Consider the following 25,578-nt stretch of genomic DNA (forward strand, 5'->3'; position numbering starts at 1 on the left):
GGGAGGAGGGAGGGGCGGCGGCGGCGGTGCTCAGGTTGAAGCAGCTTCCCGAGCCCGCTTTTCTCGGGATCGAGTGGGACTCGCCAGAACAATCCTCCTCCGGCTATTGTTTAACCTTGCAGAGCACAATCGAGGAGTGAGCGTTATCAGAAATTAGCTATGGAACCGCGGGCAATGAAGCCTGTCAGAGTTTTGGATCGGGCCGCGTTTGGAGGGGACAGGGCAGAATGTTCCGCACCGCCTGGCTCTGGAAAGCGACAAAGGAGGAGCTGTCCCCTGAGCTGCCGTCTCCTCGGCCATCGCTTTCAGCTGGGCACCCACACCCCTCGATGCAGCACAGGGCTGAGCCGAGCCGAGCCGGCAGCTCCGGGGTCCAGCCAGCCTCGCCAGCAGCCGCGGGGAGGAAGGATGCGCTAATGGCCAAGGGGTCGTGTTGTTTCACTGCTGGAAAGTGAGAGAGGAGGAGGTTTGGAAGGACTTGGGCAGTTCTTCCTCCCAGGTGGTGTAATGCAGAGCTAAGCGATCAAGAAAACATTTTTTTTTTCTTTTCACGATGATTTATCAAGCTAGGTTATTTCAAGAAAATAGGAAACCCCTGTGCTAGCTCGAAAAACAGCCCTCTAAGGGAAACGCATTTCTGTTTGCTCCCAGAGAGCTCTAGTTTTTATGGGAAATTAAATACCCCGCTTAGGCTGGCCAAAGGCTTCCATTCCTATATGTAAGGTGCCCATCGCAGAGCCGGAGATCATAGAACCAATCATAAAATCGTTTGGGTTGTGAACGACCTTTAAGGTACCGAGTTCAACCAACCTGGTGTGTCGGTCCGTCGCGGAAAGGAGCCGAGCCAGCAGCAGCCCCTGTCCCGATCCCGCAGGGCAGGGGTGCCCGCGGTGTGCGGGAGCCCCGGTGCGGCCAGAGCGGGAGGCAGAGCCCGAGCCCGCGGGCAGCAAGGTCAGCGCGATGTCCCCGCATTCACAAGCGCCGTGTCTGAGTTTGCCGTGGCCTCTGAGGTGGCACGTCCTCCTGTGAACTTGGAGGATATTAATTATCAGCAAAAATAACGAACAGATATTTCGCCCTTATGTTACGCGCGGAGTTTTGTAATAAATAGATGTATGCGCCAAAAGAGAGATTTTTAAAGAGAATTCAATGAAATAGTTAGTGAAAAAATAATTTCACTAACAACAAAAACCCGGCCGTTATGACTAATTACTTTTAAGAGAAAATGAAATTATACTCGGCTGCTCCAATAACGACCTATTTTAATTTCTTTTGTTGTAGCATTTACCCTTTGAATTTTAAAAACATCTCTCCGACGCTGACGATGCCGGCGACAGCCTTGGATGCCGCGAGGGGTAGGAAATCACCGGGAACACAAGGGGCTCGGCGTGTCCTGCGGCAGGTGAGCCTTCCCGGCGCCTCTGTCGCTGCTGTGGCCGCAGGGATGGGAGAGGGTGAGGGTGCGCGGGGGTGACCCCGGTTTGCGGTTGTGGCAACGCGCACGGGACGGGGCCGGTGTGAGAACCCCGCAGCCCCGGGTGATGGATTATCTCGGTAATCCATGGGTAGCTCTGCAGGAGGGCGGCAGGATTCCCCTCCTCGCCCTCGGAGAGAGCGCGTCCTGCCCGCGGCAGGCACGGCGGGGCTCTGGGCAGCGGGGCCGGGTGCGCTCCCGAGCCCTGCCGTGTGTCCTGGCAGCGAGGGCCGTCCGGGATAGCGTGTCCCCTCCGGCCGCCGCCCCCGGGATGGAGGAGCCGCTGTCGGGAGGCTGGGGAGGAAGGAGAGGCTCCGGGCCTCCCCGGGAGCAGCGCCAGGTGAATGTCCCACAAGCAGGTTACTCACAGCGCTGCTGTCCTCCCCCGCCCGCCCAGCTGCTTCCTTCCCCTCGCACTCGGGCAGCTCCGAGGGACGGGGCTGGGGCCGGGCACACGCCGGTCCCGGGGTCCTTGTAAAGGGCTCCCAGCCCTCCCCTGGCCCGGCCCGGGGTGCGGGGGCCCGGGCAGGCGGCTCTCAGGAGCTCCTGGAGCCGCTGGTTGCTCCCGCAGCGGGAGAGGCACCTGGAAAGGCACTTTCCCCTCTCGGGAACGGGGTCCGCCCGGCCCGGCTCGTGTCACCTCCCCTGGTTCCTGCAAGGGCGGAGGCTTCTCCGCGCGGTCCCCGGGGCCTGGGGCTCGCCGCCCTCGGGAATCCCCACGGACACGCAAGGAGCTGGCGGGGGAAGTCAGCCAGCACGCACTTACTGGCCACCTGGACCCCTCTAACATTCCCGCCAGCCTCTCCCAAAGCGGAGGGACGTTAGGGCGAGATTTAGTGGCGCTTGCACCAGGAGAAGGGTGGGAGTGATGTGTAGGGGAGATAGATTCTCCCCCAGCCGCCTCTCCCCCTCCATCCCCGGCCCGGCCGTGCCTCCCCTCCCTCCCCCCGCGCGTCTGCTCCGGCCGGGTTCAGCAGAGCGGGCTGTGGGCAGCCCCTCGGCGGAGGTTGTGTGAATGGAGGATCGGCGTGGCTGACTCCTCCTCCCCTGCAAGCGCCTCTATTTGAGCTTTGCAAACTTGAGGGCGAGCAGGCATCCGAGGTGAGGCGTGCGCGGCGGCTGTGCCCCCCTAGCTCGGACGGGCGGACATTCGTACGGACAGACAGACGCGCAGACACACGCACGCCGCGCTGCGAGCGGGTGCAAGCCCGGAGGCGATCCTGGAGAACAACCTTTCCCTGTCGCTGCTGCCGGCTCCCGCAGGGCTGGACCCGGGGAGCTGCGTCGCGGAGCAAACTTCCCCCAAAGGGCTGAGCTCGCCGGCCTGGTGCCTGCAGCCGGAGCCGGCCTCCGGCTTGGCGGGCAGGGGCCAGGTGTCCTGGAACAAGTGCGGCCCGGGGGGAGACTGGCTGCCCGGCGGCCGGCAGAAGATCTGCGAGCAGATGGGCTCCGACGTGCGAGACCTGAACGCGCTGCTGCCCTCCGTGCCCTCCCTGCCGGGCAACAGCAACTGCACCATGCCCGTGAGCAGCGCGGCGCAGTGGGCGCCCGTGCTGGACTTTCCCCCGGGGGCCTCCTACGGCTCGCTGGGGCCGCACTCCTTCATCAAGCAGGAGCCGAGCTGGAACGGGTCGGACCCGCACGAGGAGCAGTACCTGAGCGCCTTCACCGTCCACTTCTCCGGCCAGTTCACGGGCACGGCCGGCGCCTGCCGCTACGGGCCCTTCGGCGCCCCGCCGCCCAGCCAGCCGCCCTCGGGCCAGGCTCGGATGTTCCCCAACGGGCCCTACCTGCCCAACTGCCTGGAGAGCCAGCAAGCCATCCGCAACCAGGGTAAGGGCCGCGCTGCCGGCATCGGGGGGCGGCCCCCGAGGAGCCCGCTCAGCCCCGCAGGGCCGCGCCTGACGGAAACCCCGAGCCCGCTGTTTGTCCGAGCCGGGTTTAGGCGAGGCGGCCCCGCCGTGCCTCCCTTCCCTCCCTGCGGGGCGGCCACGTCGCTCCCTTTAGGAGCTTTAGGAGCCGGGAGTTGCTCGGCCCCCACCCCTCCTGCGGGGCAGCGGATGCAGCGGGGGCTCTGCCAGGCGGGCTGGAGCCCCCCGGCCCCCTCCCCGGCCTGGAGCAGCCTCTCGCCTTCGCAAAGGTTTGTTTGGGCCGGAGACGGCGCAAGTCCTGCAATGGAGCCGGGGCCCGCGGCCCGAGAGAATTCCCGCTGCGTATCTCGGGGCTGATGGGGTGGTGGCGGGGGTAAAGCTCCAAACTTCGTCCTGAATCCGAAAAGCGCTCTGTTTTCAAGCCCCTTGTCGAATTAACCTCGGGAGGGATGAGTATTGCCGGGCTGGAATGCTCAAGCGGGGATGCCTCGTCCTTTCTTGTCCGCATCTCCGCGGGCGGGAGCGGCTGTGCCGTAACTGCCCGCGGTGCCCTGCGAGGCTCCCGAGGGTTGAGCGGCCGGGCAATGGGTCACCCGCGTGTGGCACCGGGGGCAGACCTCATCCTTCTTCTTCCAGTGCCCGCAGTGTAAACATTCGCGCCAGGGAGAAAGGAAAAGGGGCCAGAGACCTTTCGGGTGTCGCTCGCCCTCGGGCGTTCAGCTGGCCCCGGAGCGAACGGGGTGTGCCGGGCTCGGCCCGCACTGCCCGGCCGAGGGCAGCGGGGCAGCCGAGCCTCCGGGCACCGGGATGGGCAGAGAGTGCCAGAGGGGCCCCGCCCGAGCGGGATGACCCGGGCCAGGGTCTCTGTGCTTCTAAGATGGGGCTCCCCGCACCCAGCTCGGGGTTGCTGTGCCCCGCGGGGGCAATCGCGTACCCACGGAGGGGCTGGGACACACCGTCCGGGAGGGCCCGGGGGGTTCGGGCTGCGGGGCGAGGGGCAGAGCAGCGGCCGAGGCCCGGGCGATGTTTGCATCGAGGGGCAGGGGCTGTTCGGCGCACACCTGCCCCGGGCAGGGGCTGTTCGGCGCACACCTGCCCCAGCCAGGGGCTGTTCGGCGCACACCTGCCCCGGGCAGGGGCTGTTGGGCACACACCTACCCCGGGCAGGGGCTGTTGGGCACACACCTACCCCGGGCAGGGGCTGTTGGGCACACTCCTGCCCCAGCCAGGGGCTGTTGGGCACACACCTGCCCCGGGCATGGGCTGTTCGGCGCACACCTGCCCCAGCCAGGGGCTGTTCGGCGCACACCTGCCCCGGGCAGGGGCTGTTGGGCACACACCTACCCCGGGCAGGGGTTGTTGGGCGCACACCTGCCCCGGGCAGGGGCTGTTGGGCACACTCCTGCCCCGGGCAGGGGTTGTTCGGCACACACCGAGCCCGGGTTGTTCAGTTCGGCACACTCCTGCCCCGGGCAGGGGCTGTTGGGCACACACCTGCCCCGGGCAGGGGTTGTTCGGCGCACACCTGCCCCGGGCAGGGGTTGTTCGGCACACACCGAGCCCGGGTTGTTCAGTTCGGCACACTCCTGCCCCGGGCAGGGGCTGTTGGGCACACACCGAGCCCGGGTTGTTCAATTCGGCACACACCTGCCCCGGGCAGGGGCTGTTGGGCACACACCTGCCCCGGGCAGGGGTTGTTCGGCACACACCGAGCCCGGGTTGTTCAGTTCGGCGCACTCCTGCCCCGGGCAGGGGCTGTTGGGCACACACCTGCCCCGGGCAGGGGTTGTTCGGCGCACACCTGCCCCGGGCAGGGGTTGTTCGGCACACACCGAGCCCGGGTTGTTCAGTTCGGCGCACACCTGCCCCGGGCAGGGGTTGTTCGGCGCACACCGAGCCAGGGTTGTTCAGTTCGGCGCACACCTGCCCCGGGCAGGGGTTGTTCGGCGCACACCGAGCCAGGGTTGTTCAGTTCGGCACACACCTGCCCCGGGCAGTACCGGGTCGCGGTCCCGGTGCCACCGCGCTGCTGCCCTCGGCTCCCGGCCCCTGCCCCATGTAGCAAACTGCAGAGAGGGGTTCCTGGGCCTTGCTGCCGATGCCGGCCGGGAAAATGGGCGGCATCCCTGGAGCTGGGGAGAGGCTCGGCCCTGCCGAGGCCCCGGAGCCGCTGCGAGCCCCGCGGGGTCCCAGCTCCAGCTGCGGGACGGGAGAGGAGCGGCCCGGAGCCGGGACAGGGACTCTGACCGGGAAAGATGTATTTCGAAAGACAGCCGAAAGGATTTTAGACCTTGCAGGGGATTCATAATCGCTGGGCGGAAATAGGGACGAGAAAGCGGAGAGAAGGGCGAGGGAGATAAATTCGAGTTGGCGAGGGACAAAAATAGCTGCGAGCCCGCTCCATCCTGGCGTGCGGGTTTCCCCAGCCCGGGGAGAAACCGAGCCTGTAATGGCCCAAGCCACGGAGCCCACGCTGGGCTCTCCTCGGGCAGGCACGGCACCTGGGGCTCAGCCGCAGCTGTGTTCGGTGACACAGAGAGGGCTCCTACGGCAAGGAGAAATTCGGCAAAGAGTGTTTGCTTATTTTCCCTTTTTTTTTTTTTTTTTTATTTTTTTTTTCCTCGTGTATGGATAAAATGTTCCTGCTTTGGCTCTCCTCAAGGTTGAACTCCTTTTTTTTTTTTTTTTTTTTTTTTTTTTTTTTTCTTCAGAGGCTCCTCCGACCGTGGGAAAGACGCTACCTTGGCTCTGTGATGACATTTCTGCCAAGTCTGGGATGGGATGGGGTGGGGGGTAGGAAGCTAAGGCTTTGAAACCTCTGCCCAATTTCCCTCTTCTCGTTTGCCTGCCTCTTTCATCCAGCTGGGCTCCTCCAACAACTGGATGCCTCCAGCGGGCCCCGTTCTCCACCAGATGTACAACTTTCAATTATTTTCAGCACATTTTAATCAGGCCTAGTTCTGATAACGCCCTAATTAAAGAGACCTCACTATCGGCAGCTCGGTTCAGAACTCAACTTTCTTATCACATTCCTGAAGCTTTGGGTCAGGCAACACCGGAAAATGCGGCCAAAACCTCGTCCTGCTCCGAGCTGAGTTTTGAAGGTCACCGAAACTCTGTGGCGGGCCAAAAGTAACGTAGAAAGTGTCAGTGTTTTCTGAAAGCGAAAAAAGAGACGGAGGGAAACGGGGGAAAGGGAGGTGAAGGCTGAGCCTCTAGCCTGAGGGCTGAGGGAGGAGATAAGGAGCGAGAAGCAGCTGTGGGATGGGAGCCCGCTGGGTACCGGCCTGTCATCGCTGCCCGGCGAAAGGAGCTCTGCTCCCGGGGTCAGCGCGGTGCGAGGCACATCTGGCCGGTCCCGCTCCCATCCCAGCCCCGCGGCCTCCGGGCCGACTGAAAATCGCCGCCAAGGTGAAGGTTTTAAAGCCTTCTGGAGGATTTTCATTCCTCCGCTCCTCCCGCTCAGCCGCGCGGGTTCATGGAGTCCCGCAATGTCCCTGGCCCCAGCCTGGCCGCGGAGAGAAGAGAACGGAGAAGCAACATCCGAACCGCTTTGCTGCCTCTCGGTTCCATTCTCTCCGAAAGCCGCTGTGATCACGGATCGTTCCTGAAGCGCAGACCTGCCCAGCGCCGAGCGTGCGGCACCGAAAGGGAGCCCCAAAACAGCCCCGAGTGCTCCCTCTCGAGCGGCAAAACCCCAAAATCCCTCTCCAGCCACACGCCCCATCCAGACGGGTCCGTGAGGGATGCCCGAGCTGGAAAAAGCGGGTTAAGGGAGAGGAGAGTGACGGAGAAAAGCGCTCGTAGTCCCTCTGCTTTCTTTCCCCTGCCCGCGTCGGACTTTTTGTTTTGTTTTGGTTGGGGTTTTTTGTTTTGCTTGGTCTTGTTTTTTTTTTTTGTTTTTTTTTTTTTTTTTTTTAAGAGTGACTCTCGGAGGAGGTTGGTTCTCGGGGTAAATGCTGATGAGCCGAGAAGCCGCTGAGATAATATTACTTTGTAATTACTTTTTTAGCTGAAGTTGTTTAGCCAGCTCCAAGTCATTAATGAAAGTTGGTGTCCAAGCACCTGATTTACGATTCTGTGCCGGCCCGGGGTCAGCAGAGGTGGTCTCTTTCCATCTGAATCTGCTCGGTGTAGGAAACAAAATAGGCTGTTTATTATTTTGGAAGAGCAATTTTCGCTGAAAGGAGGAGTTTTATTTTTGCACGTAATATTCCGCCTCTTTATTGCAGACTCTTCAGGAAGCCGCCCTTAACAAAATAAAAAAAAAGCGCGCAAGATTAAAGGCTGACTTATAAATTGGAAGCGCCAGATGACTACACCGAGCAGATGGGAATCTTCCACTTTTAATACGAGCAACAATTAACGAAAACATCCTTTTTATTACCGAAACCGAGCTGTTCTCTTTAAACACGAACGAGACTTCCGACTTTGCGCGCCCGGCCGCGGGCTCGGCGCGGCTCTGCCCGCACAGAGAGAGACGTGCGGGCGGTGGCACAGGGGGCAGAGGGGCTCAGGGGGCCCGGGCCTGTCCTTGTGTGTCCCCAGGGGGATCGGAGGGACCCCGCTAACCCCGCTGTGCTCTCTCCGCCAGGTTACAGCACCGTGGCCTTTGACGGCACCCCCAGCTACGGGCACACGCCGTCCCACCCCGCCGCTCAGTTCACCAACCACTCCTTCAAACACGAGGACCCCATCAGCCAGCAGCCCTCCCTAGGTAATTTCTGCCTCCCGAGGAGCCCTGGCACGGAGCCCCGTTGAGCCGCAAGGGTTAACTCAGTGCCGCTCTCTCCGCAGGGGACCAGCAGTACTCGGTGCCTCCGCCGGTGTACGGCTGTCACACGCCGACCGACAGCTGCACGGGCAGCCAGGCGCTGCTCCTCCGGACGCCCTACAACAGGTACCTCGGCCGGCGGGGAGCTGGGCTCGCCCTCCTCCTGGTGCGCGGGTTGCTGCTGGGACGCGCTCTCTCTCCCCCGCATGCCGTTCGAACAGCTTTTCCTTTATGCTGGGAAACGGATTTAGTCTTCCCTTCTCAAAAAAAAAAAAAAAAAAAAAAACCAACCCAACAACCCCCCCCCCCAAAAAAAAAAAAAACCAAAAACCCCAAAACACCCCCAAAAAACCAAACCAAAACAAAGAAACCCCAAAAAAAAAAAAAATCCAAAAAAACCCCCCAACCCACCAATAAGAACCAAACCCCAAAAAAGAAGATCCACACGTCAAAAAAACCAAACCGTACCAAGGCAAAACCGCCCCAAACAAACAAACAAGCAAAAAGCTAACAAAACCAAAGAAACCAACAAAAATACCCCCAGAAAATCGGTATCCCCAAACCCGCACAAAACGAAAAAAGGATGCCGCGCCCTCCGTGGCGGGCCCCGCTGTGTCCCGCAGGTTTCCCCGCCGGCCGGCAGAGCATCCCCGCTGCAGGTGCCGGGAGCGGGGAAACGGGAGCACTCCCCGGGCCCGATGAATTTGGGGTTTGCCCTTCCCGAGGCCGGGAAGGTGGCCGAGTGCTGGCTGGGGAGCAGCAGCCATGGGCACAGCGCGGTGCAGGCAACCAAAACGCAGCTCCGACCGAGAGTTTCGTCCTGCGGGCCAAGAGCCGTGCCGATGGCTCCCAGGAGGGGTGGGAGCTGGCCTGCAGGGAGGTTATTTATTGAAATCGGGGCAATACACCTATGGGATTTCCTTGCTGGGAGAAAGGTGCGTCTGGAACTTTGCCGCGAGCAATGAGATGTCTTTGCCAACAGACGGGCCCGTGGCAAGCGCGGCTTCCCGGTCGGTTTTTTGTTTTGTTGGGTCTGACGTGGGGGCTGGGCGTTGGAGTTTTACAACGTGTTTAGTGAGTGAAAGAAGTTCCCCAAAAATTTATTCCTCAACTTTTTGTGAACTTGGAGCCAGTCCCGTATCTCGGAGTTGCTAAGTAACTCTCGCACACAAAACAATGTGCGCCTCTGCGAAGGAAGCCGCCGGCGGCTCCTCTTGTAGGCCACTTCTATCACCTCACATTAATCGACACTGGACGTGAGACAACAAAATTCTGTCACTTCCAGAAGCCACTTCGCTAATGAACGTGAGTTGACGTCAAGGGAAGGAGGGAATGAGGTAATGAAGGAAGGAAAGAAGCCTATCCAGGGAGATTAGCTTGCAGAATAATTGGCGGGGCGAACTCCTGCGCTGAAGGGACAGAGATTGCGAGCCGCGCAGGGAAATCTATAAATATGGTTCGGAGGAGGCTTGGGGAGGGCAGCTCCACGGGCAGCGCCCCCTTCCCCGGTCCCCCCGGGCCCCGGGGCTCGCCCTCGCCCCGCTCCTGGAAGCGGCAGCGCCTGCAGGTGTGAACGCGATAGGGGAGCGCTGATAGCGTCGAGAGCTCTCTCTTGCATGTGCCTCCGCTGGGGCAGGGGTGAGCGGAGGTCGCCTCCCTAACGCTGCCACCTCCCTCCCAGCGCTGCGCCACGGGGACCGAGTTCCTCCCGACGTCAGCCTTGATCCTGCCCCGCTCGCTGGGAGGTTTACGGCTCACTCCAGTGAGATAAGGATTTAAGCCTTTAAACCTCTCAGGAGCCAATACTGGTGCGTGGGGGTGTGAGCGAGGCAGCGCTTGCTCCACTGTCGAGGGCAGCCCCGGTTGTCCAGGGACGGTAGTAGAAGGGCTGGGAATGTTATTGAGATGAGGATTAGTGGGATTCCTAGGAAGGATGGACTTGAGAATTGGTCAAAGAAGCTTACGTTCATGGTCAGGTTCAGGGAGCAGCCCCCAGGCTGCTCCCGCAGCGGGGCCCGCACAGGTGGCTGAGCTCGGCACGGCCTCCGCTTGTCCCGCATTGAACACATCCAAACCCGCCGGGAAAATGTGGCCCGGAAAGCGGATGGGTCGTTGCGGCACAGAAACGGTCGGGACTCCTTTCCGCATGGCCAACGCCCTGAAAACGACCGCACTGTCCTTAAGCATTTATCTTGATTTGGCAAAATCGTGATTTTTTTTTTTTTTTCCAAGACCGTATTTATCCCGCGCCTCCTTCTTGAAGATTTCTTTTGCTTTTCGCAGTTCAGGTCAAGCTCGACAGCTCTGCTTTGTCAAGTGATTGCTCGGTGGCCGCATCCAAGCACCGGGGCTGGCGAGCCTGCCCACTCCGAGAGCGCTCAGGGGATGGGGCTCAGCCCGGAATGGGGGTTTGTCCGTCCCCACACTGCCTGGGGACAACAGGCGCTCCCGTCCGCCTTTGGCAGTGGAGAGGGGTGGGATGTGCTGGAGGATACGAGGTGGGGAATGGGAGGTGGCGCTGCCTCTGCCCCCGGCGGGATGCGGCGGCCGCCGTTCCCCGGCACCGCCTCCTCTCTGCGTCTTTCGGGACGCCCGAACAGCGCTGGTTTGGGGTCCCTCGCCCTCTCACCCCAGCCAGGGCTGCGGCTCCGCTCCTTCTTGCAGCGCCTCGCAGGGACGGCCACCCCAATTTTGGACCAGCAAGGCCCGAGGGGTGATGCTTCGGGGGGCGGAGGGGGAGGCAGAGAGCAGAGGGAGAGGATGCGGAGGGAGACACCTCCGCGTGATGCTCTGGCTTCTCCCTCGTGGCCATCTCTCCAGCTGGGTGCGAGGGACCCTCCCGGCCCCAGCCCGAGCCGCGGGAAGCAGCGCCGAGGGCAGCCGGGTCCCGCCCGTCGGCAGTGCGGGGACACTCGGGGCTCAAGCGCCTCGCCCTCTCTCAGCAAGAAAGAAATGGTTGAACCATCGTAATTCTTAGGCTGGAAGCAAAACGATCCGTGAAATCTCTCGCCCCGGCCACTGCTCGCTCTGTGTTTATGGCCCGGCCCGTGGCCGGGCTGGACGCGGGTGACAAAGCCGCGCAGATCTCAGGCAGGGCTTTGTGGCTCCGTCACAAACGGTGATGCGAACTTTTCTACCTCGCGCTGTTTCATGTAGTAAACATGCTGGATGTTGAAAATTTACTGTGAGTCACACTTGCAAAGACTTTAAAAGTGGAGGAGGCTCGGTTCAGATTATAGCTCTTTCTGTGCAGAGGTCAAGAACTCGGTAATACTGCAGTGCAGGCCAAAACAAACTCTATATGATCTACTACTGGTTTCCTTTTAAGTTCCCTTTTTGCTCAGCGTTGACTTCCTTTTATTCCACTCCAACTTACATTAATCCCCGCTGTAGAAATGTTCCCCCCCCCCCCTTCCTCTCGTTTCTCTTTAAAAGCAGCTTTGTAATGAAAATAAGTTATTTTTAGTGTCTTCTTTGTGGCCGCTCGAAGGGCCAAGGATTCAGATTGGAATCAGCGCAGGCAAATCCCTGGAGCCCTCGCTTTCCTCCTCCCCATTCAAACCCCATCCAAAGCCGAGATTCTGAGCGGAGCTGTTGGTTCCATGAGATCATCTCACGGTACCGTCGATAATAAACCGCGGCGAGGCGTAAATGGCGTTAGGGATGTCCTGTTGTCTCTCGCATGTCAGGTGTGAGGTGTTTAATCCGACCGGGACGTTCTTATCTCCGGGTTAAGGGGCGCGAAGCCCCGCGGTACTTTAACCAAAGCTCCGGCAATTCCGGACATGGGAGAATGGGAATTGTTCGAGATGGGAACCTCGCAGCTCCGTGGCTCAGCACAGAAATGCCTCCCCTCGTTCGCTGCCGGCTGCAGGGATGGCTCAGACCCCGCTCGCGGAGGGGGCTCGGCTCACCCGGGGGGTGCAATGGATTTGGGGACCCTACCCAGACCCCGCCCGGGCTGCTGTGGGGTCCGGGCCAGGCGGGCACCTGCTCCTCCCTCACTCAGCCCCCGGCTCCAGTGGGAGGACAAGGAGGGGGCGAGGGCCGGGGGTGTCTCCCCGCTCGGGAGACCCCAAACGGGGCGGACAGAGCGGCGATTAGCGCGGACAGCGGAGCGCTGCTCCCAGCGCTTCCCACCACGTCCAGCCTGCCCCACAGCCGCTCCGGGCTCCCTTGCCAGGCTGGAACCGGCTCGGGCTCCGCCGGGGAGCCGCGGCCGCCGCCGCAGAGCCGGGAACGGGGCTCGGGCAGCGCCTTTGGCCGGGCGGGCACCGGGAGAGCTGCGGCGGCACCGGGGCGCCTCGTCCCGGACACCGTCACCCGAGGGCGGCACGGAACACAGTGGCCCAGCGCTGTGACAAGATGAATAAGTGTATTGCTTTATGAAAAAGCAAAGGAGGGAAAAAAAAAAAAAAAAAAAAAGTGGATATTGTGGGGGAGGCTCTTATAAATGAACTGTCAAGGGAAAGAAAGTTAAAGGGAAATCTCCTGCTGTAAATGCATCGGGCGGGCACTTCTAATAAAAATCAGGGTCCTGGAGGAATTAATTACAGCAGCATTACAGGAAGAATTCGTGGAATTGCAAAACGTAGTTGGCACAGACCAGCACGGACTGCTATTGCAAATGGGGAAACTGCAGGAGAGTTTAACAATTCCTGAGCTGATATGCAGGACATTGTAGTAGCATAATAGCACTTCAGACACACTAATGAATAATAGTGTCCAGTGATACTGACAAATGATATTACGCATACTTCGAGATTGAAGTCACTTAATTTGTTTTTATATGCAAAAGCTTCCCACTGGATTCTGGCTTTTTTAGGTCGCTTCTACCTGCCACGAAGTTAAAAAAAATTTAAAAAGGAAAAGGAGAAAAAAGGATATAAATTCACGCCGTAAACCCAGCGAATTTAGGTGTAATTAATCAGCGGGGAGACTTGCGTTTATTGTGAGCGGCGGTGCCGGGCATCAATCACCGGAGGGGCCGGGGAGAGCTTGGCCCGGGGGAGCTTCGCGGCCCCGTGGGGACCTGTCCTGCAGGGAGAGCCTGCAGCACTTCCTTGGCCCTGCGGGGAGAGTGGGGAGAGCGCTGCCGGGGCTCCGTGCCGCTCGCTGCTCCGGGCGGGGAGCGGGGAATGGGGAGAGGAGCGGGGAGCGGAGCGGGACAAGGCGCGGCTGCGTCCCGGCTGCCCGCGGTGTGTGCCGGCCGGGAAAGAAAGAGCGGGGCGAGGCGCCCTGCATCCCGGCTGCCCGCGGTGTGTGCCGGCCGGGAAAGAAAGAGCGGGGCAAGGCGCCCTGCATCCCGCGGTGTGTGCCGGCTGGGAAAGAGCGGGGCAAGGCGCCCTGCATCCCGGCTGCCCGCGGTGTGTGCCGGCCGGGAAAGAGCGGGGCAAGGCGCCCTGCATCCCGGCTGCCCGCGGTGTGTGCCGGCCGGGAAAGAGCGGGGCAAGGCGCCCTGCATCCCGCGGTGTGTGCCGGCTGGGAAAGAGCGGGGCAAGGCGCCCTGCATCCCGCGGTGTGTGCCGGCTGGGAAAGAGCGGGGCAAGGCGCCCTGCATCCCGCGGTGTGTGCCGGCTGGGAAAGAGCGGGGCAAGGCGCCCTGCATCCCGGCTGCCCCCAGTGTGTGCCGGCCGGGAAAGAAAGAGCGGGGCAAGGCGCCCTGCATCCCGCAGTGTGTGCCGGCCGGGAAATAGCGGGATAAGGCGCCCTGCATCCCGCGGTGTGTGCCGGCGGGGAAATAGCGGGACAAGGCGCCCTGCATCCCGCGGTGTGTGCCGGCGGGGAAATAGCGGGACAAGGCGCCCTGCATCCCGCGGTGTGTGCCGGCCGGAAAGAGCGGGACAAGGCGCCCTGCATCCCGCAGTGTGTGCCGGCCGGAAAGAGCGGGACAAGGCGCCCTGCATCCCGGCTGCCCGCGGTGTGTGCCGGCCCCAGCGCTCAGCTCCGCTTATCGCTCAGCCACTCCATTTTTCTCCCGCTTGTCAAGCCCCTCTGTGTAGCAACATCCATCACGAGTCACGATAGCTGTTTCACTCCGTTACCCACGTGGTCTCTCACACTCCTGGTTAAAACAGTTAACAGATTTGAGTTTTTAAAACAAATAATCCTTTGCGTTACCCCGCCGCGCTGCTTGTATTCGTTTAATTCATTTCGACGTATCAATATCGGATATTATTTTTTGGGAAGGAAAAAGTTTTATGTTTTGATTTCCAGCTCTTTACAAAGTGTCAGGCTAGCAGATTTTAAATGTCTTTTCGAGCCACAGAGTTTCTTTTATTTTGTTTAATTTTATTTTTAAAAATTCGTAATGCATCGAAAAAAGGGATCATATAAAACAAATTCACTTTCTACTGTTATATACTTAGAACAAATAACAAAGAAATCGTTGACATTCTGATGTTTTGGTTTTTATTTGATAGCTGCAATTTTAGTCCTAACCCTACATCTTTTCACAACAGCGACAACTTGTACCAGATGACCTCACAGCTTGAATGCATGACATGGAACCAAATGAACCTGGGATCCACACTGAAAGGGTAAGGAGCTCTGTTCTCTCCTAACCTGTTGCCCTAGTGAAGCTGCATCGCTGAGCTAACTTCATCTTGGGTTTTTGAATTCGAAAAATTGTACGGGAAAAAAAGAAAAAAAAAATACTGTCCGGTCCTGAGAGTGGCTCATCACATTGGCGTGTTTCTGATGATCCTTGCCCCAGCCTGAGCAGAGGCCGTGCCCGCAGCTCTGGGTGTGTGGCGGTCCGGTGGCACCGGGCAGGGCAGGGCAGGGCAGTGCCCGCAGCTCTGGGTGTGTGGGGCTCCGGTGGCACCGGGCACGGCAGGGCAGGGCAGTGCCCGCAGCTCTGGGTGTGCCGGGCTCCGGTGGCACCGGGCACGGCAGGGCAGGGCAGGGCAGGGCAGTGCCCGCAGCTCTGGGTGTGTGGGGCTCCGGTGGCACCGGGCACGGCAGGGCAGGGCAGGGCAGTGCCCGCAGCTCTGGGTGTGTGGGGCTCCGGTGGCACCGGGCAGGGCAGGGCAGGGCAGTGCCCGCAGCTCTGGGTGTGTGGGGCTCCGGTGGCACCGGGCACGGCAGGGCAGGGCAGGGCAGTGCCCGCAGCTCTGGGTGTGTGGGGCTCCGGTGGCACCGGGCACGGCAGGGCAGGGCAGTGCCCGCAGCTCTGGGTGTGTGGGGCTCCGGTGGCACCGGGCACGGCAGGGCAGGGCAGGGCAGTGCCCTGTCCCGGTGCCCGGGCCCCTCCCGCAGCCGTGGCCACTTGGCGCTCCGCTCCTTGAGCTGCCGCCCCTTCCTAGCATCCCTCTTCCCTTTCCCTGCCTCCGCCAGGCCCCGCGTCCTGTGTCCCGGCCCGGCCGGCTCCCTTTTCCTTCCTCCCGGCCATTGTCGCCCTCCCACCTGCCGGGAAGAGGCTCCGGCCCGCCTCCCCCGGCGCTTCCTGCGCCCGCCCCGCCAGGAAGGCTCCGAGGCGCCGCGGGGCCCCGCCGGGGCGGCGGGCAGCGCTCCGGGGCTCCCATCCCCGGCGGAGCAGCGGGGCTGCAGCGCTGCCGCATCCTCACCTCGGTGCGGCCGTGAGCGGCAGAGCCGCCTTTTGGTGTTGGCCAAGGGAAAGGCATTGTGCTCAGAGCGGATAATTCACTGCTCCGAGCAGATAACCCGCTCTGCGCACTCCCCCGCTGAAGGAGGTGTTGGGGTGTTCTCAGTGTCCAAGGTGTGCAGCCTCTCTTTATCAGCAGAGGCTGATAAAAGCCTGCACAGATCTGTGCTTTCACCCATAGATGTGGAAGTCTTGTTCAAGATGGACTTTGTGTACGCTGCTGTACTGCGATAAAGGAAAAAAAATATTGTGGGTCTCCTTGTAGCTCCTAAAGCAGTGGTGTTTGAAGGTTAGAGGGATAGTGTAGTAAACTGTATTGAGGTGAGCAAGGGAGCTGAGCCTGAAGAAATCCATCGAGGAGGTTTGTTCTGGTTAGAGAAGATCTCAAAATCCAAACTGTCTGTATTGAGGTGAGCAAGAGAGCTGAACCTGGAGAAATCCATCAAGGAGGTTTTTTTTTTCTGGTTAGAGAAGATCCCCAAATTCTACACTTGTGCACAGTTCGCCGTCTTTGCTGCCTATCCCCTCTTTTTAAAGGTTATTTCCTACTTTTCTTTTATAAGTCTTTTTGGTTTCCTCTTGAAACTGGAGCCTTTAAAGATCAGTCATTGCAATATTAGACACTGTTTTGTCTCTTCTGAAGAAAATATCCTGCAAAATGGAGAAACACATCAACCTTGACCCAGGTCCAAGTTATTAAAGCAAGGAAGAGGTTATTCTTTGGGGAACTCAGTGAAAAAAAATAAGAAGTCACAATAGAAATATTAAAGGAGTACTGAACAAAATAAATGGCTTCTTACTTGTCCAGCAGTCAGACTGTTAGCAGTGTAAAGTATGTGACCTAGGATGCATGAAAAGGGGGAAAGAATCAAGATGAATGATCTATGGTAAAACAAAGCTGAAAGTTTTGGTATAGGCCAAGATTGTAGAATCTGTGGAAAATCAGTGCTAGACATAGCCTCATCACTGGTAATATGAGCCAAAATAGTTATCTGTCTTTTCTGGCTGAGAGTTACAATACACAGTACCTCCAATCTCAGTTGCCATGAACATAAGGTATTCTTCCCAAGATTTACATCTTTAAAATATATGAACTGTTCATAAGTGATTCCCAGGCGTTTAGTGTTTCAGATGCTTTTCTCAATCTCCTAGTTGTAATTTAAGAATTTTGGAGTCAATCTTCCTGTTGAAATATGGAGCTTCTAGATTCTGTCCAACGATGACAGTCCTGTTTAGCTCCTTGCCTTCAGTTCTCCCCAGCACTTCTTCCTGGCTTCAGTGAGACTTTTGCACATTCTAAGAAGGAAGAAAACGTTGCCAGTAAGTTCTGCAAACAGTTAGAGAGCTCTACAGTTACATAAAGCTTGTGGGTCACACACTTTATACTTGACAGCAGACCAGGTCAGTAGCTTGCTTTTCTGGGTTCCTGTTTAACATGAGTTTAACAGACTGAAATGAAGCTTTTGCAGTGCAGTTTAGGTGGAGTTAGTTGGCAGTTTCTGTGCTGAAGTTGTTTAGCAGTTTATCTGACAGCATCCTGGTTCTAGCTCTTGTAAAGAGCCAATATTTGAGGGATCAGCTCCAGAATTAAAAGTTTGAAACTGGGCAAAGAACACTGTCAGGTGGCCGAAGCTGATTGTGAAAATCATTCCTGTTGAGTTGCAAGTTTATGGACTTGTGTGTCAGCAGCAGCAGGAGCCTGGCACCTGAACTCTTGAATGATTTTATCTGCTCAGAGCCTGCTGCAGCCTCTGGCTTTAGGGCCATGGAAAATTATTTTTCATTCATGGATATTTTAATGTTGGATGTTGGAACTGAGAGCAGGAAGTTTCTGTGTATGAGTGGAGTTTGGTCTGAGTGCTTTCAGTGGGGGTAAGCATCAGGAATTTGTGGAAGGCACAGCCTGAGAGAAAGGCAGAGGTGGGCAGTGAAAGGTGTGGAGCAGAGATCCTGGCCAGATATTGCTGGATGGTGAAGAGAGACACCTGAGGTGGGCTGAGATGTTGTCTGAGACACCTGAGGTGGGCTGAGATGTTGTCTGAGACACCTGAGGTGGGCTGAGATGTCTGAGATACCTGAGGTGGGCTGAGATGTTGCCTGAGACACCTGAGGTGGGCTGAGATGTCTGAGACACCTGAGGTGGGCTGAGATGTTGCCTGAGACACCTGAGGTGAGCTGAGATGTTGCCTGAGACACCTGAGGTGGGCTGAGATGTTGTCTGAGACACCTGAGGTGGGCTGAGATGTTGCCTGAGACACCTGAGGTGGGCTGAGATGTTGTGTTCTGCCAGAGTAGAGCACTGTGATGGGCTGGCAGGGGAAGGGGAGAGCTCAATCAGAGCACAATCAATTTGGAATTCATGACCCAAGTGGAAATCTAAAATGCAGATTCAGGTCACTTGGACTGCATGGGAGCAGCAGTGGCTTGTCTTCTTCTCAAGGGGCAGCTCTTGGCAGAGGGAAGGCCATCCTGGGCCATCAGACATCCTTTTGGTTTGTCAGTGAGCAGAAACCCCCAGAACTCATGGCTGCAGCCTTTTCCATCTGCTGCCCTTTGGCACCACTGTTTGCTGATGATTTGTTCCTCGTTTGTGGTATTTGGTTTGGAGCTGCTGGGATCAGATTTATTCTGTTGCAGGAAAGTCAGTGGGTCTCAGACATCTCAAAATTAATGTTCCACATTAGTGGACACTTTTGCCATTGGTTTCTCTTTCATATTTTTGTGTTGCTTTTTAATTTGTCCAATATGAAAAGCGCTGCTTCCTTCCACAGCAGTTCTAGAGGAAGATCTCAGGGAATAAACCCCTCCTTTATATTTTGATGAGTTAAGTGTAAAAATGATATGGAAATAACTGATATCAAGCAGAAAGTGATACAGCATGGTAGAAAAGAAGTGTAGCTACATTCCCAACAGCAAGACTCCATGTAATTTTCTCTTCAGCTGCTCGAGTAAAAAGCTTTGATCCAAATTTCTAGCAGTCATCTGAAATCAGGCATAGAACCAGACAACATTTTGGTTTTCCTCTTTTGGTTTTGCTTGGATGTAAACACTCAGCATGTTCCATGGAAATTGGTATTTATTGCTGTTTTCTCAGGCTCCCTGTAAGGAATATTTGGTATGATCTCTGTAGAACACTATTAAAACCACATCTTAAGCAAGGCAGGGAAAACCTTTCTTGTTTAGGAGTGGTTTGTAAAGGCTTTTCTGTTTAGCTTTGGTGGTATTATTAGTAAAATTTGGAAGTGTGAAACTTGGGTTCAGTTCTGCAGTCAAGATGAGCTGAAAATGAGCAATAACCTCCAGTAACATGGAATTTATCCTTTCCCACCAGTCTTGTCCTGAAGGGAAGGGTTTGGTGATATCCCGATTCCAATCAGGTCTGTGGTAAAAAATCCCAAACCAAAGAAAGACTGTTGAAGTCAGAAACACAAAGATCCCCTGAAAATTCGGAGCCTTCCTTTCATTAGGCAGCTGACTCTCCCACTGAGGATGGCAGAAGGGCTCAAATCTGTGAAACTGCATTTTTTAATATTCCTTTGCCTTGAAAAGGGCAGATAAAAATGCAGCTTCATACTCCACCCTCCATAATAGCATCAGACAAAAACCAGGCAGAAACAGGACCTTCTATATAACTAATAAGGATCTTTTTCTGTCTCCATACATGTTTTTCCCAGGGTGCTAGGATGGTAAATATTTTAGCAGAAGGAATTAACTCTACTTCTCTTCCTTTATGTTCTGTTATCAACGAGACTAGCCCACACCCTCACTTTGCCTCATTTTTGGCTCTGTTTCTAAACCCTAAAATTCCTGTTCCTGCAGTGAAACACAATTAAATTGAAGCTTAATGTGGTGCCTGTTTTATGTAATCTTGCTTTCTGGCTTTTTTTTTTAATTCTTCCAAGTCTGAATCTCATGAATCAATGTGTATTCACGTTTCATCTGAAATTTTCTAGCTCCCTTCAGTGTGTCCTAAAGCTTCCCTTTTTTGGTTTATGAAATAACAATAAAAAGCTTAACTCTTCAGATTAAGTTGTAGCTGCTTTATACATTGGACAGGCAATTTCAGTTTTACAAAGTAAAAATGGTGTGAGAGAGAAATTGCAGCTTGATTATTTTTTTTAAATATTCAGATTAGAATGTCATCTTTTATGAGTTTTTTTTTTTTTATAACCACTTAGATTGATACAACTCTCTAAAGCTGCTCTGTTTTTCATCACACATTCTCATCTGTAAACCCTTCATTTTTATTAATCTCTGTACAATCTGTACAACTCTGAGATTAATCATTTTAAAAGAGCTACTCTGCGAGTGTTAAGGATTTGCTGGGCTAATGGTAAATGCAAGTGCTTCTAAATACTCCACAGCACAGAGCTCTTCCTCTGCAAGTATCAGCCTTTGTTTCCCAGTTATCTAGAATTCCATTTTATGGCTGTGCTTCCAGCTCTGGCTGTCTAGATCCAAAGAACAAAATACACTTTTTTTCACCAGCTAACCCAAACTCTAAATATTTGCAGTGCATTTCTGGCTCTGAGCAGTTCTGATTGAAGTTACAGGGAGTTGTATATTTACAAATAATGGCAGAGCTGGACTGAGTGAGGCCAAATCCTTCAGTCCTTGCTCAAACAAAAATTTGTGTTGGATCCTGGCAGGGCAGTTTGGCTGCATCTGGTCCTGCTGATTTTTGAGTCCTTTTAGGACCTGCAGAGGGATCAGCCCAGTGTGTCTCCTAAATGTGACTCTGGGCCTTACTGGGAACATTTTCTGGTTTTTTTTTTTTTTTTTTTTCTGCTTTTAACTCAGCTGAGCTTATAAGGCATTGTCTCTTTGCCTACTTTAACACAGAGTGCCTGACTAGAAAAGATGAAAGTTAAGGACTGTGCTACCCTCTGGAGATTTCCATTTAGTTAATGTACTGCGGGTATAAATTCACCAGTCACTTGTATTCCTCGTGTATGTGGCATTGCATTATCTCCTGCATGCAATAAAGCAGGGTTTTGAGTTTAATAATGGATCTAGATTTGTATCTCCTCTTCTATCCCTGCCTTTATTGTGGGATATAAACTGCAGCCATGTGAAACAAGCCAGCTGTGCCAGCTGTGATGTACACCCTGTGGCATAAATCATGGCTAAAGCATGGAGTGAAGAGGCTGGAAGGGACAGAACTCTAATTTCCCCACAAGGATGCAGAGTGAAGGCTGAACTTCAAGAGAGCAGCAGTGCAGGGACAGTTTGTGAAAACTCCTCCTTCAGCGTTCCAGTTTCCCACTGAAAGGAGTATCCACCTGTTAATTCCTATCTCCCCAAAGTGCACAGCACTCCATAACGAATAAACAGTGTTTTAACCAGGAAATCTCTCATGATCCATTTTGCTGTCAGCAGCCATATGGCCATGCTGAGTGCCAGCCAATGCTGATGGAAATGTGCCCAAAGTAAAATGGGAAATAGGGCTCCTGGTTATTAAAGCATCTCTCCTAGGGAGCTGGTTAAGGACTTAGTGTATTGTGGGTCAAGGGGCTCAGAAAGCAGATTTTAATCTTCATGGATTCTTGTATGTGCAGTTTTAGTGAGGCCCAACTAGAAATAAGAGGAGGAAATGTGTAAAAGGCTGGTTGTGGAGGAAGGCTTCCTAACTGTGCAGTAAAATCTGAGCTGGAGATCACCTGGGGGATACCTCTCATTCATGGAGCCATTCCTTAGGGCACAGACAGGGGCTTTGTTCTGCCTCTCATTCCTGGGAGGAATTATTTCAGAACTAGCTGGTCCTTACAAAAAGGGTTATCACTGAAAGATGAAAGCCATGGGAATGTGGAGGGAAAATGGGGCTGTGTTTTATGGTATAAGATTTTACTACATATTCCTGCTTCTTCTTACAAAGTTTGTGTCCTGGGAATTCTTATCAGCCTTTGTGCCTGTTGTTTATTGTGGTGTTTAAGGCTGTCAGGACAGGCGTGAAGGGGAGGTTACACTCGGGGTGACCAGTGCTGAAGTTCACATTCACCCTTGATTTACTGCAGGTCAGCAACAGCTTCTGCTGCAGAGCTTCCTCCTTATCAGTGGTGGCTTCCATTCCATTCCATTCCATTCCATTCCATTCCATTCCATTCCATTCCATTCCATTCCATTCCAGTTTAAAAATGCACTGTGTAATTTGTGATCAATGTGGGTATCACCATGGCTTGGAGGATTTCAACACCCCTCTCCTATATTTTTTTTTAATATTAATTAATTAATTAATTTATTTATTTACTTGTAGGGACTTGCTGCCTTTAAACAGAGAGGAAAATTTTGATGTTGGTGGGGAATCTGTGCTGACCAAATGGTGATAGCAAATGGTAATTTGTTACTTGAATTAGGCAGCAAAAGGCCACTTGTGGGCTCTGGGCAGAGAGGAGGCCCCATTTATTTGGAACATGGTGCATATCTACAGCATGGTTTAATCCATTTAAATCAGCTAATGGTATCTTTATCTATTATTACAGAATTAATTACAGATATTACTACAGAACAGACATTCTTTCTTGTCACCCCACCCCCCCCCCCCCCCCCCCCCATAACTAATTCCATTATGACCACTTTAAAACCGAATTAAAATTGCATTAAGCAGAGCACGCCTTCCCTAAAGATGTGGCCTTTGATGTGAAGGGGCAGGTGGAGGCAGGATTTGAAAAGAGCTCTGCAGAGCAGTGCAAGAGCTGGCCTCAGAGAACACCTGTGCCAGGGCTGAGGAGGGCAGCCCACCCTTGGGCAGGCAGAGCTGCTCTCAGACACCGCTCCCCTCCTCTGCAGCCAGCCCCACAAACCCTGCGCACACCTCCTGCATTCCAGCTCCCCTGCCTGCTCCGCAAATCACTTAAGAGCTTTAAAACTTCCTTGTAATTCTACTCTGCACATGAACTTTGAGTGGAGGGAAGGGAAGGACCAGTGAAATGAGAGTCTGGACCTCAGGGACCCCTTCAAATTGCTGTTGCAAGCACTTGGCAGAGGCTGGGATAACATCCTACATATCCATCTCTGTCCCTAGCTGTGTGCCCTGGGGTTTTGTTCTGGGCTTTCCAATTTCTGGTGCTGTGCAAAAACGTGCACACTTGCCATTGCCAATGGGCACCTCCACAAGTGATAATGTAACATACTCCCTCAAAAATGAAACCTAAAATGCATTGATGTGGTTCTGACATTAGGAAGGCTGCAAACAGGAGACGCAGCAGTGTTCCAACATTCAGGATTTTGAAGACCATAATTAGACAATGGCTGTGGCAACTCCAAAACACACCAAAATTTGCAAATTCTTAAAATTATTGTGAAAATTTATACCCAGTGGGGATAGCCTGGTTTTTTTTTTTTTTTTTTGTTTTTTTTTTTTTTTTTTTTTTTTTTTTTTTTTTTTTTTTGGTTTGGTTTTTTTTTGTTTTTTTGTTTTTTTTTTTTTTTTTCCCAAATTTTATTTTTATAAAGGGTTAATTTGTAGTGTATCCTGCAAGCTGATACATGGAATAAATAGTTTAGACACTGATTTGTAATCTCTGTTTATGAGTACATGACTGCTGTTCTTATAAATGTCATCACTTGCTTGGTAGTATCAGGTAATATCTGAGTCATGAGGTGCTGACAAAAATCCACTGCACTTAATGTGAAACTTGAGGCATTTTGCTCATTCCAAAAGATATTAGCAATAGCCAGCCCCACGTTTGACTGATAAATAATGTGAACATGTGCACATGACACCATTGTGCTGCTATGTGAATTTTCCCCTCTTACCTAAAATCTTTGTGGAAATACATCAGAGTTGAAATCATGACGATTTCTTTTTTTTTTTGCTGTTGTTTTTTCTTTTTCCCCTGGATGTTTCAATGGATGCTAATAGATGTATGTATGGAGTCAGTGCACTGTGCCAGTGGGAGCAGATCCATGTGCATGAAGGCAGAGCAGGTTTCCTTTGGTGAATTTCACTTGAACTTGGATATCATGGCTGCAAAAGCAAACTCTGCATTTGTTACCACTGACTTAAGGAAAGAAACCTCTCACATGGAGCTGTGTACTAAAAAATATGTGATTTTTTTTTTGTTATTGCCCTCTTTACTTGCAGACACACAGCGGGATACGAAAATGAGAACCACAGTGCTCCCATGTTGTACAGCTGTGGGGCCCAGTACAGAATACACACCCACGGGGTCTTCAGAGGCATACAGGTGAGTATTGGGGGGCATTCCTCACTGGGAGGCAAAACTGCAGCCTGTTTGTGGTGTTCACTCACTGCTTCACTGGTGTTTGTGAGCCCATCCTCGATTTGTGGCTTCCCCGCCTTGTCAGGAGATGCTTTATGTGAGTGTCCTGACCTCACTGAAGCCATTGCACTCTAACATAAGATTTCCTTCTGACACAGTCCTTTAAAATTGCTCATCTCTTCTTCTGAAATAGTCTGCAAGGCAGTGTTCCTTTCTGTGCTTACTTACCTTACCAGCTTCTCAGGATGGCCCAAAATGAGTGATCCACTGTGCAGCTTCCAGCTCCAATCGCTCCGGCCATGAGTGATGTAACCTCTGTGGTTATATCTGATGTGACCACATATCTAATCTATGTTTATAGGACTATATCTAATAATTACATATATCAAAGTGTCAGATTTCATTTAGCTTTTACGTGTTTCTCAAACTTTACTAATTCAAATGGATTTCCTTAAAACTAAATATGTGATTGTTTCCTAATAACTAAGTAATTAGTGAATATTTGGGAGGAACTTACCATTCACGGGAGTTCATTTCCTCCCTTTCTGAGACAGTCATATCATTATTAAATACCCCTGTAAAAGACATACCTTGTCAAAACTGATGGCAAAGTCATTACAGAGTGTCTGTCTCTTCTGTGTTGCTCTGTGTTGTCCACGTACATCTGTGTTTTTAGATAGCATCTTCTCTCCTTTTCCTTTTCTGTGTAGTTTAGCAAGTCATTATTCAGTGGCAAGCTCTCAGAAACAGGCTCCTGAGCCGGCTTTTGTTGGGTGAATAAAAGTAAATGGTCAACATTGTTTAAGGAAGTTAATTATCCCAGAAGGAGGAGATCGTCTTTGATGGAACATTGTGACAGTGGCCAAAATGCATTAAGGCTGACCTATTCACCAGCTCCACCTAGACAGTTGTTTTTGTTTTGTTGTTAATCAGTTTGTGTTAATCCAAGACATCCATTTCCTTGTCCTTTAGCTTTATATGAGTATTTAAAATAAAAAGGACAACACTTGTCTGGCTCACGCTCTTTCCTCTCACCCTGGTATAAACTTAAAACTATTTTCTGTGGCAACGGGAGTTCTGCCAGGGCTGTGTGGTTATACATGAGGTCAGTGTGGGCCATTCAATCTCTCACACAAACACTGGTGAGAGAATTCACTGAGCAGAGCTCACCGTGCTTCACCTCCAGATAATTTTAACGCTCTGCAAAGAACCAATTAAGGCGCACTAAAGTCGCTGACGTAGAATGAAGCAAAATTTCCCGTTTCCAGCACGATCCATCCACGCATCCCTTTGTCCCGGGGAGGTGCTGGGGTGTGACCTGGGTGTGTGAAGGCAGAGATGAGGACCCCCAGGTGGGCTCAGCAGGTCTGTGTCCGCGGCGCGTGCCCGGCGTGGCTCCCACCATCGTGCGCTCGGCCAGCGAGACCAACGAGAAGCGTCCCTTCATGTGTGCCTACCCTGGCTGCAACAAGAGATACTTCAAGCTGTCCCACTTGCAGATGCACAGCAGGAAGCACACTGGTGGGTACGAATCACAGCACAGCAGAGTGGGCAGGGGGGGCTGGAGGTGGCGCAAGGGGCAAGGAATGCGCTGCCAGGTCAGGGAGCGCGAGAATCCGTCAGATCACTGA

At 54.1% G+C, this 25,578-nt stretch overlaps 1 protein-coding gene across 1 annotated transcript; it reads left to right on the top strand.

The window, feature by feature from the left end:
* Positions 1 to 2,877: 2,877 nt before the first annotated feature.
* On the top strand, positions 2,878 to 25,578 carry WT1 (WT1 transcription factor). The gene is made up of 6 exons (XM_058806704.1): positions 2,878 to 3,307; positions 7,940 to 8,062; positions 8,143 to 8,245; positions 14,581 to 14,658; positions 23,809 to 23,911; positions 25,291 to 25,578. Exons 1-6 carry the CDS (start codon positions 2,917 to 2,919, stop codon positions 25,576 to 25,578), a joined length of 1,086 nt encoding a protein of 361 aa, XP_058662687.1. The 5' UTR covers positions 2,878 to 2,916.

The sequence above is a fragment of the Ammospiza caudacuta genome, chromosome 6, assembly GCF_027887145.1.
Source record: "Ammospiza caudacuta isolate bAmmCau1 chromosome 6, bAmmCau1.pri, whole genome shotgun sequence".
Taxonomy (NCBI): Eukaryota; Metazoa; Chordata; class Aves; order Passeriformes; family Passerellidae; genus Ammospiza; species Ammospiza caudacuta.

Excerpts from the sequence above, each read along its gene's own strand:
- WT1 (XM_058806704.1), top strand. The coding sequence starts at position 2,917 with ATGGGCTCCGACGTGCGAGACCTGAACGCGCTGCTGCCCTCCGTGCCC. Across the intron at positions 8,063-8,142 it reads CAGCCAGCAGCCCTCCCTAG|GGGACCAGCAGTACTCGGTG; the intron begins GTAATTTCTGCC and ends CTCTCTCCGCAG. Across the intron at positions 14,659-23,808 it reads CTGGGATCCACACTGAAAGG|ACACACAGCGGGATACGAAA; the intron begins GTAAGGAGCTCT and ends CTTTACTTGCAG.